The sequence below is a fragment of the Penaeus monodon genome, chromosome 7, assembly GCF_015228065.2.
Source record: "Penaeus monodon isolate SGIC_2016 chromosome 7, NSTDA_Pmon_1, whole genome shotgun sequence".
NCBI classification, from domain to species: Eukaryota; Metazoa; Arthropoda; class Malacostraca; order Decapoda; family Penaeidae; genus Penaeus; species Penaeus monodon.
Genome location: NC_051392.1, coordinates 44327544 through 44339291, shown reverse-complemented (window position 1 = coordinate 44339291; position 11748 = coordinate 44327544). Strand labels below are relative to the sequence as shown.

General features: G+C 40.3%; 1 protein-coding gene across 1 annotated transcript; it reads right to left on the bottom strand.

Annotated features, from left to right (window-relative positions):
- Nucleotides 1–469: 469 nt before the first annotated feature.
- Nucleotides 470–11300, bottom strand: LOC119575359. Its single transcript, XM_037922914.1, has 4 exons — nt 11004–11300; nt 1416–1534; nt 1195–1284; nt 470–1070 (listed from the first exon to the last, which is right to left on the bottom strand). The coding sequence occupies exons 1-4, from the start codon at nt 11231–11233 to the stop codon at nt 523–525; spliced, it is 987 nt and encodes a 328-aa protein (XP_037778842.1). The 5' UTR covers nt 11234–11300; the 3' UTR covers nt 470–522.
- Nucleotides 11301–11748: the final 448 nt, after the last annotated feature.

Sequence of the window (11748 nt, the reverse complement as noted above, 5' to 3'; positions counted from 1 at the left end):
CTATAGTGTGACATCTATTAACGCAACACCCTCACCATTTGCTTTGTAAACAGAAATTAATTTCGAACTCGTATTGTGGCTAGACCTTTTTTATCATGACAACTACATATATATGGGTGTGTGTGTGGTGTGTGCTTGCGTGTGAAGCATATGTGCGTGTATGTTAAAAAGCATAGACGGTATACATATGGAGAGATAATGCACGATAATTTCGTTGATAAATCCTGCTCATATGTAAGACTGTTATTATATTTCAGTATCATTTAACCTGCCGCTTTTCGATTTCTCCTTTCCCGCCAACTTCCCGAATGTACCCTTTCCATCACACAAAAAGTAGGCCTTACAAGGTTTAGAAAAAAAGGCCTGAACTGTAATATAAGTCCTCAATCACTATCATAAAATATCAACATTCCATATCGTAAAAGTATCAACATAAAATATCATTCGGCTGTGGAGAAGAAAGCAAAAATGTTCTCAGACTGGTTTATTGGAAGATTGAACTTCACAGTAGCTTGCGATTACTTAAACATGTTGGCTGATCTTCTGCAAAAGGGCATCCGTATCAACCTGCCCCTCCAGGATCCTTGATTTGGCTTCCTCTATTTTAGTCTGACTCTGTATATTTTTAAATTGAGACTCGTCAATATTGGCCTGTCTCTCCAAGTTCCACAAATGGGTTTCCTCTATTTTTGCTTTTTTATCGTGAACCTTTAATTTGGCTTCATTTAACTCGGCCTGCCTCTCCAAGCATCTTAATTGGGCCTCTTCTATTTTGGATTGTCTTTTTAAGATCTGCAACTGAGCCTCCTCTATTCTGGCCTGTCTTTCTAGACTTTTCAACTGAGCATGTTCTATCCTGGCCTGTGTCTCCAACATCTTTAGCTGAGCCTGCCATAACTTGCTTTCCACTGGAGGAGAGACGATTCCCACTTTCGTATCAATATTAGTGTCGGTGGCAGCAAGTTCTTCATCGGCAGTAAAAGGTTGCACAGGAACTTCAGCAAAAGTCTGCTGGCCATCTTCAGAGTCCACTGACACACCAGCACGGAAGAGATGGCTGCCAATGATTCCTGCAAGAATACAAAAGACATGGCTATTAAAGCAAGCTCGTCAATGTCATTATGTCAAGGTTAGTGTTACACAGCCACGTTAGAATGTGTCTACCATTTTAGTTCAATATCTAAAATATCATACCATCAGTGTGAGGGAGATTGGCTTTATTTGCCAGGTCCTGACTTATCTCTTTATTCGGCCTGATCCCTGGTGCGTCCTGGGACCCGCATTCTTGTAGTATGCAAAATAAAAACACATGTCTATCAGTACATACTTGTCAGTGTTATTATGCAAAGGGTCGTGTCACACAGCCACATTGGGTCATGTCTACTATATTTACTTCGATATCTAAAACATCATACCATCAGTATGAAGAGGGAGTTTGGATTTATCTTCCAGCGCCTGACCCGATTCTACACTCAGCCTGATCCCATGTGCATCCTGGGACCCGTGTTCTTGTAGAGCGCAGCGTTTCGTGGAACTGAAAAGGGATTCTATGAAAAAGCGAGTTTTCGTAATTTGGAATGATATTAACCAACCATACATTATATGCACGAGTGCAATAATTATTACATATAAAGATATTCCGCATTAAAAATTGAACGTATAGACTATGTTATGCAGTTGTGAAAATATACATTTACTATATCTACATTTACTGTATGAGAATCAATATTTATACTGTGTGTTATGGATTGGTAATCTTGTTAAAACCAGCTATTTTATCAACAGAGTAATGATAGTGTGGCAGCTAAGAATGTTTTTCGCCTACAGCTGATGCGCATGCAATTGAAAAGAGGGACCTCTGATAGGTTCAAACCTTTTTGCCAGCGTACTCCGTTCTGCGACAAAATAATAAATAAATAAATAAACAAATAAATTGACAAAAGTAAACATCATCATAAGAGTCACAATACTGATATTTTTTTAATAAGAATAAAAGAGATTTGCTTGGTGTCCTTGCCATTGTTATTACGATAATCTATCCAGACTCGGGAAAGAAAAAGCAGGCAAGTTACCCTGGAATCGAAAGCAGAGGTCTTCATTTTTTTTTTCATTACGAACCAGTCTGAATTTGTGTTCTACCTTCACGACCCAGTATGTCTATTATATCGTAGCTTCCTCTAAACCCGATATCAGTTAACATGAGTGTGTGTGTGTGTGTGTGTGTGTGTGTGTGTGTGTGTGTGTGTGTGTGTGTGTGTGTGTGTGTGTGTGTGTGTGTGTGTGTTGTGTGTGTGTGCGTGTGCGCGCACGCTTAAATGCACGCGCGCACACACACACATATACATATAAATCTTTTTATCATCATTATCATCATTAATATTCTTATGTGCCGACCCAATGAACAGTTGAAGTACTTCGAAGAACCCTGTTCGAGAGAAGAAATATGAAGTAAAAGAAAAAAAAGTAAATATATGTGTAAATGCAAGTGTTAAAATCAGAATATTAGAAAAAAGAAAAGACTTGGCGAAACAGAGAGCTCGAGATGCCAGATTAAGATGCCAGTTGTTCCTTTCTTAAGATTTGACACATTGAAGTTGTTTCAGAGCGTGCATTTACCTCCCCAATAGACGCCCAATGAATGCTGTTGATGCCACAGTAAAGTATGATATCCTCTTAAAAATACAATAAATTTCTTCTCGTTACTGTACTGTAAGTGTAATAAGAATTGAAAGAAAAGTTGTCTGGGCTCAAAATACATGACTTTACATCCTTAATTATTCATATACTTCACATCTTTAAATATTTTTTATATTACATGCAATTAACATTGTTTCGAGTATCCCTTCCATGTTTGTAATGGAATTAATCACTCTCTGGGCAGCGGGATTCGTATGATAAGTCTCTATGGGTAGATTCTTTTACCAGTTTTGTTATAGATTTGAGACACATCTTCCTTAGAGGAATAATTTATCAAATTAGAGCTGAGTGATTGATAATCTATTCGAAGGGTAATACCACACTGTTTACAAATGTTGAGATATATATAAACAATAGACTGACAGCATTTATTCGGACGCAGTGTTTACGATTCGAAATACCGCGGTTTATTCATAATTAGCAAAACAATAAATTATCACAAAAAAGGTAGGTCACTTGGCGACAGCTGCTGGAACATAAGCAACTGAATTGCTGCGTTGCGCGTGGCCACGGGACACATAGGTTATTGGCCACAGCTGTTCAATTCGGAACTATCTGTCCTTAATGATGATGAAGGCACTGAAGCGAGGGCTGCATTTTCACACCCACGGCAAAATACGCACGCAGTAAACATTGCAACTAAATGCAAGAAAACCCCATTAGTTTTGTGTGTGGCGACGTAATTTCTCATCATCAACGTTGATTGGTTGCTACATGAACTGATAAGCATAGGGCGAATTATAAAAATTATAGAACACTTCATTTCACAGAAATCGCCCGAGTATTAACAATAACCTAATAGCATGCATGAACGCAGAAGATCCTATCTCTCCCTCCCTCTCCTTCCCTTCCTTCCCTCTCCTTCCCTCTCCTCCCTCTCTTCCCTCTCTTTCCCTCTCTTTCCCCCTCTCTTTCCCTCTCTTTCCTCTCCTTCCCTCTCCTTCCCTCTCCTTCCCTCTCCTTCCCTCTCCCTCCTTCCTTCCCTCTCCTTCCCTCTCCTTCCCCTCTCTTTCCCTCTTTTCCCTCTCTTTCCCTCTCTTTCCCTCTCTCTCCCTCTCTCTCCCTCTCTCTCCCTCCCTCTCCCTCTCTTTATCAGGGTGCTATCTATGAACCAAATACACCTACACTGATAAGACAGGCAGATCTGAATAGGGGAAACATACACCGGGCACAGTATAGCATAGTTTATTGTCCGCATATCACTAGCACACACACATTAAAAAAAATTTCATAGACACATATTCAATTCGCGCACGCACGCACGCGCGCACACACACACACACTTTGGTTCTCAAACGAGGTTATATTACATCAAATATGTTTGTTTTTCATTCAATAAGTCACACACACACACACACACACACACACACACACACACACACACACACACACACACACACACACACACACACACACACACACACACACACATGTATAAACTTAATGAATTAGTATTCCTCTTTTGTACTGTCTTTATGGTACACACACACACACACCCCAAAAAAAATAAATATATATTATATATATACATATATATAATATATCATCATCATCATCAAGGGGCTAACGCCGACGGGGGCGCAGGGCCCGCATCCACCTTCGCTTCCAGCCACGAGGATCCCTCGAGGCGAGTCTCCAGGCAGCACACGGCCCATCTCTAATTCATCGCGACAGGTCTCATCGAGCTGCCCAACCATGATCTCCTAGGTCGTCCCACAGGTCTCCTCCACCCAGGGTTGTCTCGCAGAGAGACAACCTGGTGGGCAGGTCGTCCACAGGGAGACGAGCTAGGTGGCCATATAGCCTGAGTTGGCGATCCCGGATTATGCAAGCAACGGGTCCATGCCATCTCACGGTGTAACCCCCGGTTGACACGCGGTCCTGCCAGCTGTACCCCATGATCCGGCGAAGGGACTTGTTAAAAAAGGGCATCAAGACGAACTGGATAGCGTCCAGGTTCCGCTTCCAAAGAGCACAACTGGCAGTATCAAGGTCTTGAAGACACGCAGCTTGGTCCTTCTGCATAGGTACCGACATCTCCAAACGCTCTTGTTGATCGAGTTCATGGCTCCTGTTGCCAGACCAATCCGTCTACTGACTTCCTGCTCTGACAACCCAGAGATATGGACTACGCTACCAAAGGGATGTAAAACTTTCTGTTTAAATTTCGTCTTCGCCGCAAGCATGGATCGACTGAACGGGTTCCCCTAACAGGCCCCCAAAGTCCGATCTTGGTCTTGGTCCAGGAGACCTCTTGGCCTTGGGGCTTTGCCTCATTGCTAAATGCATCAAGAGCCGCCACCAGTGACTCCAGGACTCAGATAGGATGGCAACATCGTCCCGGGAAAGTCAAGGTCTGAGACCTTAATATTGCCTAGTGTTGCTCCACACTGAAAATTTTGGGTAGTAGCTCTACCCATTATCCAGTCCATACAGGTGTTGAAAAGTGTTGGTGCAAGGACGCAGCATTGCCTCACCCCTGAAATTTAAAAAGGGAAGAAGTTCGACATACCCCCACCACACTTTACAGCACTTTCAGTACCAGTATAGAGGCTTGCTATCAGGCCAATAATCTGTGAAAGGAATTCCCCTGAGCCTCAGGATCTCCATAGCGATTCCGAGATGCACGATTCAAATGCCTTCTTGAGGTCGATGTAGGTTGCAAGCAACCCACGACCAAACTCAGGAGGGCTTTTCCACAATTACTCGAAGCGCTAGTTTTACGGTCTATCGGGGACTTGCCAGAGTAAATCCAGACTGTCCGGTCTCTGATGCCTCAGTAGGTGGTTGCGGATCCGTTTCAGAAGAATGTGGGCGAGAACCTTGGCTGGTATGCTGAGCAGTGTAATGCCACGGTACATATATATGTTTGTTGCCAATATTTCTATGAAAAACAAGCATGTTTGATGTAATATAACCTCTTTGAGAACCAAAGTTGTGTGGGTGGTTATATCTAAATTATGTCATACAATATTGTTCTAGGTTTTTTTCCCTTTCTGAAAATATGTTGAATGATGAACAAAATAATAAAATAAAAAAAAAAATGGAGGATAAAAAAGGGACCAATGAATGGATCGGTAAATATTGACTTGTTTATAACGAGCAATTCAATCAAAGGCGTAAAAGAAGAAAGCTAAATACACCACGTAAAGTTCTTTATATCCTGAAAGACAACTGCCTGGCACTATACTGGTACCATGTTCCATAACACTATTTTGTCCATAAAAAAAATACGAATACCAATTCTAAAGATTTTAAAGATTATACAGACAAACGGCATTTCATCAAGGAATGTAAACACAGCTCACTTCAGACATTTTTTACGCCCTGGTGGATCAAAGTGAGAACCAGAGTACAATTAGGCATGCCATCCACAAATACCATGGGAGCAGAAAGTAAAAAAATAACAGTTCCTGCTTTTAAATCCCTGCTTATCAGTGCTATTGATCCCCTCCGCCCTGACGCACACCCCAAAGAGGTAATGGGAGACTTTACCCGGGTAATGCCTTTATACATCATCAAATATAGTACCGATATAATAAAACGTATATTTTATATATATAAAAATTTATAATTGAAATTTTTTTGATTGACTGATTGATTTAGAAAAATTTACATTTATAAATATTCGGAAAAATTTTTAACTATAAAATTAGTATACAATTACATTTTTTACTTTATCTACTATCTTCTTTTAAATTTCTATTTTCTCTTCCCCCTCTCTCTCTCTCTCTCTCTCTCTCTCTTTATATATATATTATAATATATTATTTTATTATATATATTAAATATATAAATATATAAATTATATTTATTTATTTTCACATATATAAATAAATTTATATATTCATATATTAAATTATTTATATACATAATATAAAATATTATATTTTTCATATATAAAATATTTTTTATATATTCATATAATATAAATATATCTATATTTAATACATAAAAAAAAAAAAAAAAAAAAAAAAAAAATTATTAAAATTATATATTATTATTAAATATATATTTAATTTATATTTTTTATATATATTATATTTTATATTATATTATATATATATAATATAAAATTTCTATATATAAAATTTTTATAATTCATATATAAAATTTTTTATACATGACTTGCTAACATATATACATTTAAAATTACATATATATTTATATATATATTATATATATATCAACATACTATATATATTTATATATATACTTAAATATACATATATATTTACATATATTTACTTGATATACATATATTATATTTATGTATTCAAATATATGTATATGTATGTATATATATATATATATATATATATATATATATATATATGTATAAATTTATATGTTATATATATAATATATATATAATATATATATATATATATATATATATACATGTATATATATATTTATATTTATATAAACATATTTACATATATTTATATATTTGTATATATATATATATATATATATATATTTACATATATTCATATATTTGTATATATATATTTACATATATTTATATATTTGTATATATATATTTTATAGATATACAAATATATATTATATATACATATTTATCATCCATCATCAGGGGGCTAACGCCGACGGGGGCGCACGGCCGCATCCACCCTTCTCTTCCAGCCACGGGGGTCCCTCATGGCAAGTCTCCAGGCAGGCCCTCGGCCCATCTCTAGTTCCTCGCGACATGACTGGTCGAGCTGCCCAAGCCATGGCCTCCCAGGTCGTCCCAATGGCCTCCTCCACCTAGGATTGTCTCGCAAAGAGACAATGGGCAGGGTCATCCAAAGGGAAACGAGCTAGTTGTCCATATAGCCTGAGGTGGCAGTCCCGGAATATGCAAGTACAATCCCATGCCATTCACGGTGTTTAGCCCGTCGGTTGGATACATGGTCCTGCCAACTGTACCCTATGACTTACCGGTATAGGGACTTGTTACAAAAGGTATCAAGACGAGACTCGAAGGCACAAGATAGAGTCTAGGTTTCACTTCCATAAAGCAAAACTGGTAGTATCAAGGCCTTGAAGAAACGTAGTTTGGTCCTTCTGCAGAGGTACCGACATTTCCAACTGTTGTTGTTGATCAAGTTCATGTTTCCTGCCACCAGGCCAATCCATCTACTGAATTCTTGGTCTGATGGCTCAGAGACATCGACTACACTACCAAGGTATGCAAAGCTCTCTGTGACAATATCCTCACAGCAAGCATAAACTGAGTTAACAGACCCCTAAAGTCCTGAATCTTGGTCTTGGTCCTCATTGCTAAATGCATCAAGAGCCACCAGTGACTCCAGAGATTTAGATAGATAACAGCATTGGCAAAGCCAAGGTCTGTGACCTTGATATTTGCCCAGTGTTGCTCCACACTGATTTTCGTTAGTGGGCTTGCCCATTATGTACTCCAAGCAGGTTGTTAAAAGTGTTGGTGCAAAGACACAGCTTTGCCTCAGGCCACCTCCACACTTTACAGCATTTTCAGTACCAGTATATAGGCTTGCTATTAGGCCAGTAATCCCTCTCTCTCATAGTGATTCTCAATGCACTGAATCTAATGCCTTCTTGAGGTCAATGTAGGCTGTGAGCAGCCCATGACCGAACTCATGACAGCATTCCACAATTACTTGAAGTGCTAGGATATGGTCTTGTGGACTTGCCAGGAGTGAATCCAGACTGCTCTGGTCTCTGGTGCCTTAGTAGGTGGTCATGGATCCGTTTCAGAAGAATGTGGGCAAAAACCTTGCATGGTATACTGAGCAGTGTGATGCCACAAAAGTTACTACAGTCCCAATGATCCCCTTTCCCCTTCCAGAAAGGGAATGCCCCTCAACAGGTCAGGGGGGAATGGCCGTGAAGACTGTATGCAAGCCCTGTGCCATAGGTTCGACCCCTACCCTTAGTAGTTCAGCAGGGATATCACATATACCCAAAACTTTCCCAACCATCAGCTTAGAAATCCCCATACTATCCCCAGTTAGGGTTGGAGGTTCCTCAATAATGGGTGGGTCTAGCACAGGTATTGCAATACCACTTGCATCCAAACTAATTGCTCAAAATACTCAGCCCAATGTTCACAAACCTCAACATGAGATGATCTGTCCATCCATGGAGTGGACTGTAGTCATCTGCAAGGAGGGTTTAGAGTTCAGTTTTGTCAGGGCTTGGTAGGTAAAACAAAGGTCATTTACCAAGAAATAGCCTTCAACCTCCTCAGTAAGTTCCTGATGAACTGTTCCTTGTCCTTTCTCAGAAGTATCTGAGCCCTACGCACCAAGGAACAGCACTATTCCTGACTGCCATTTAGCCAATCCATGCAACATGCTTCTGTGGCCTCCAATGTCTACAGTGAGATGCCCTTGGGCGTTTGCCAATGGACTCCTGCACTGCTTCAAGTGTTTCTTGCTTGAAGTACTTCCACAGAGCAACTGGGTCTGTCAGGTTTTCAAGTTTTGTGAACCGATCAGTTACTGCTGTGGCAAACTTCTTGGTAACCCCCCCCCCCCTCCCCCTCAATCTGTCGAAGTGAAAAACCTTAGAGTGGCTACTGCAGGGACGAGGAGTTTTGAAGTGGCCCCGTAGGAAGTAGCCACAACCAGCCTATGGTCAGTACTACAGAACTCGGCACTCTGGTAAACCCTGCAGTTCTGAAGCGAAGTGTGTTGGAGCGCTGATACTGGGAGCCAAAAATCCTCAATCGCTGGGACCTAGCAAAGTCCCAGAGAAGGAGGCTGTTCTCACTGTTGGGATGAGCTCCCAAGCCATGGGGACTGATAAACATCTTGTAGCGAGCTCGATCACAGCCGGATACCGTATCGAAGTCGCCCAGAACAATGCGAATGCCTCACCAGAGACAACTGTCTGCCACAGATGTGAGTTTGACATAGAACGTTTCTTTCACATCAAGTTTGCGAACATCAGTAGGAGTGTACACAGCAATAAAAGACATGAAGCCAAAAGCATGCTTCAGTCTCAATGCCATAATATGCTCATCAACTGGTGTTACCTCTGCTACCGAGGGTTGAATTCAGCTGGAGATGGCTATGACTACTCCCTGGAGGTAATAACCCCTTGCAGCGGCCCGACCATTAGTCAGTGTACTGCCCGAGCGCAGGTGGGACAAGCATTACAATTTATACATACATATATTTCATAAGTATACTAGTTCCATATACATTCCTATATATTCAAACATAATCATAATATATATATATATTTTATAATATATATATATATAGAGAGAGAGAGAGGGGAGAGAGAGAGAGTGACAAGAGAGGAGAGAGAGAGAGTGAGCAAGAGAGAGAGAGAGTGAGCAAGAGAGAGTGAGCAAGAGAGAGAGAGAGTGAGCAAAGAGAGGAGCAAAAGAAAAGAGCAAAAAAGAGAGAGAGCAAAAGAGAGAGTGAGGGGGGGGAGAGAGCAAAAGAGAGAGAGAGAGAGAGAGAGAGAGAGAGGGGAAGAGAGAGAGAGAGAGAGAGAGAGAAAGAGAGAAAAGAAAAGAGGGAAAAGAGGGAAAAGAGAGAAAAGAGAGAAAAGAAAAAGAGAGAAAAGAGGGAAAAGGGGAAAAAGAGGGAGAAGAGAGAGGAGAGAGGAGAGAGGAAAGGAGGGAGGGGAAGAGGAGAGAGAGAGGGAGAGAGAGAGAGAAGAGAGAGAGGAGAGAGAGAGGAGAGAGAGAGAGAGAGAGGAGAGAAGAGAGAGAGGAGAGAGAGAGGAGGAGAGAGAGGGGGAAGAGAGGGAGAGAGAGAGGAGAGAAGAGAGAGAGAGAGAGAGAGAGAGAGAGAGAGAGAGAGAGAGAGAGAGAGAGAGAGAGACTGATGCTGAATGACTCTGAGGACAAAAGTGTTTAGCGGTCATTCGTACTGGGATGCTACCTCTGTTGATACAGGAGCGCATTGTGTGAAATGAGGTATTTTGTCCTATGTAGTCAGTCAGTGTTTATAGCAAGCAATACCGTCATCATATTAACTCCAAAATGTGTTGTGCTTTCTTACTTTAGTGGTTATATCTACCACATTTGGAAGTTGAAGTTATTTGACTATTTTAGTTTCTCTTCGCCCCAGTAAGGAATTTATACATGTGTAAAATTTGCAGACTCTGCCTTTGTGCAGTTTGAGTTTTGCTTTTGTTCTACTGCCTAGTTTAACATCGCGTGGATGCTTCTACAAGAGACTGAACCTCATTTTCGACCTAACTCAAGGAAAGGACCTTCCCCTTATCAAACACAATATCTGCCATTTTTTAAACATTTACCAATGACTTTATGCTATGCAATTATCAATAACACTTACTTTGTGTCTGTACTTATCCACAAATGTTTCAGATCACATGAAGTCCGAAATTTTCCAATTCCTGCTGCGTTGAAGTCGACTGCAATCTTCTCCCAAGCTTCCCTCTGTTTATGACGCTTGGATTTTTTCATTTTCTTGCCCTTCGTGATGGACAGTCCTTTACCCTTAACCAGGTCATTGAGAAGAGATTTCTCCCTTTCGGAGAATTTCGAAGATCGGCTAGACCCCATGTGCAACACCAAAGACCAAAGACTACAAACTGAAGCAGACAACAATGTTCCAAGACTCGTTTTCTGACCAAGTTACGGTAGCTCCGCCTCAGGCCGACAGGTGACAGTAGCGAAGCATCTGTGTCGTCTGTTTGTTTATGTTTTTCAATCCGCTTGATTACAAAAGACTGTGTAAGAAAATGATTTTCACCATCAAGAAAATATGAATATGAGGGGCGCGTGCATCTGGCTGTGTGTGTGTGTGTGTGTGTGTGTGTGTGTGTGTGTGTGTGTGTGTGTGTGTGTGTGTGTGTGTGTGTGTGTGTGTGTGTGTGTGTGTGTGTGTGTGTGTGTGTGTGTGTGTGTGTGTGTGTGTGTGTGTTTAGCAAAGAAACAATAGCCAAGAATTAGAAACGAAAACATTTGCTTACAGTATGTCATTTTATTATGCACAGATATTTGCTACATATTTCCTTTTGCTACAGTTATCACTCAATTACTACTCTAGTGTTTCAGATATGTTACCACGTCTCTCT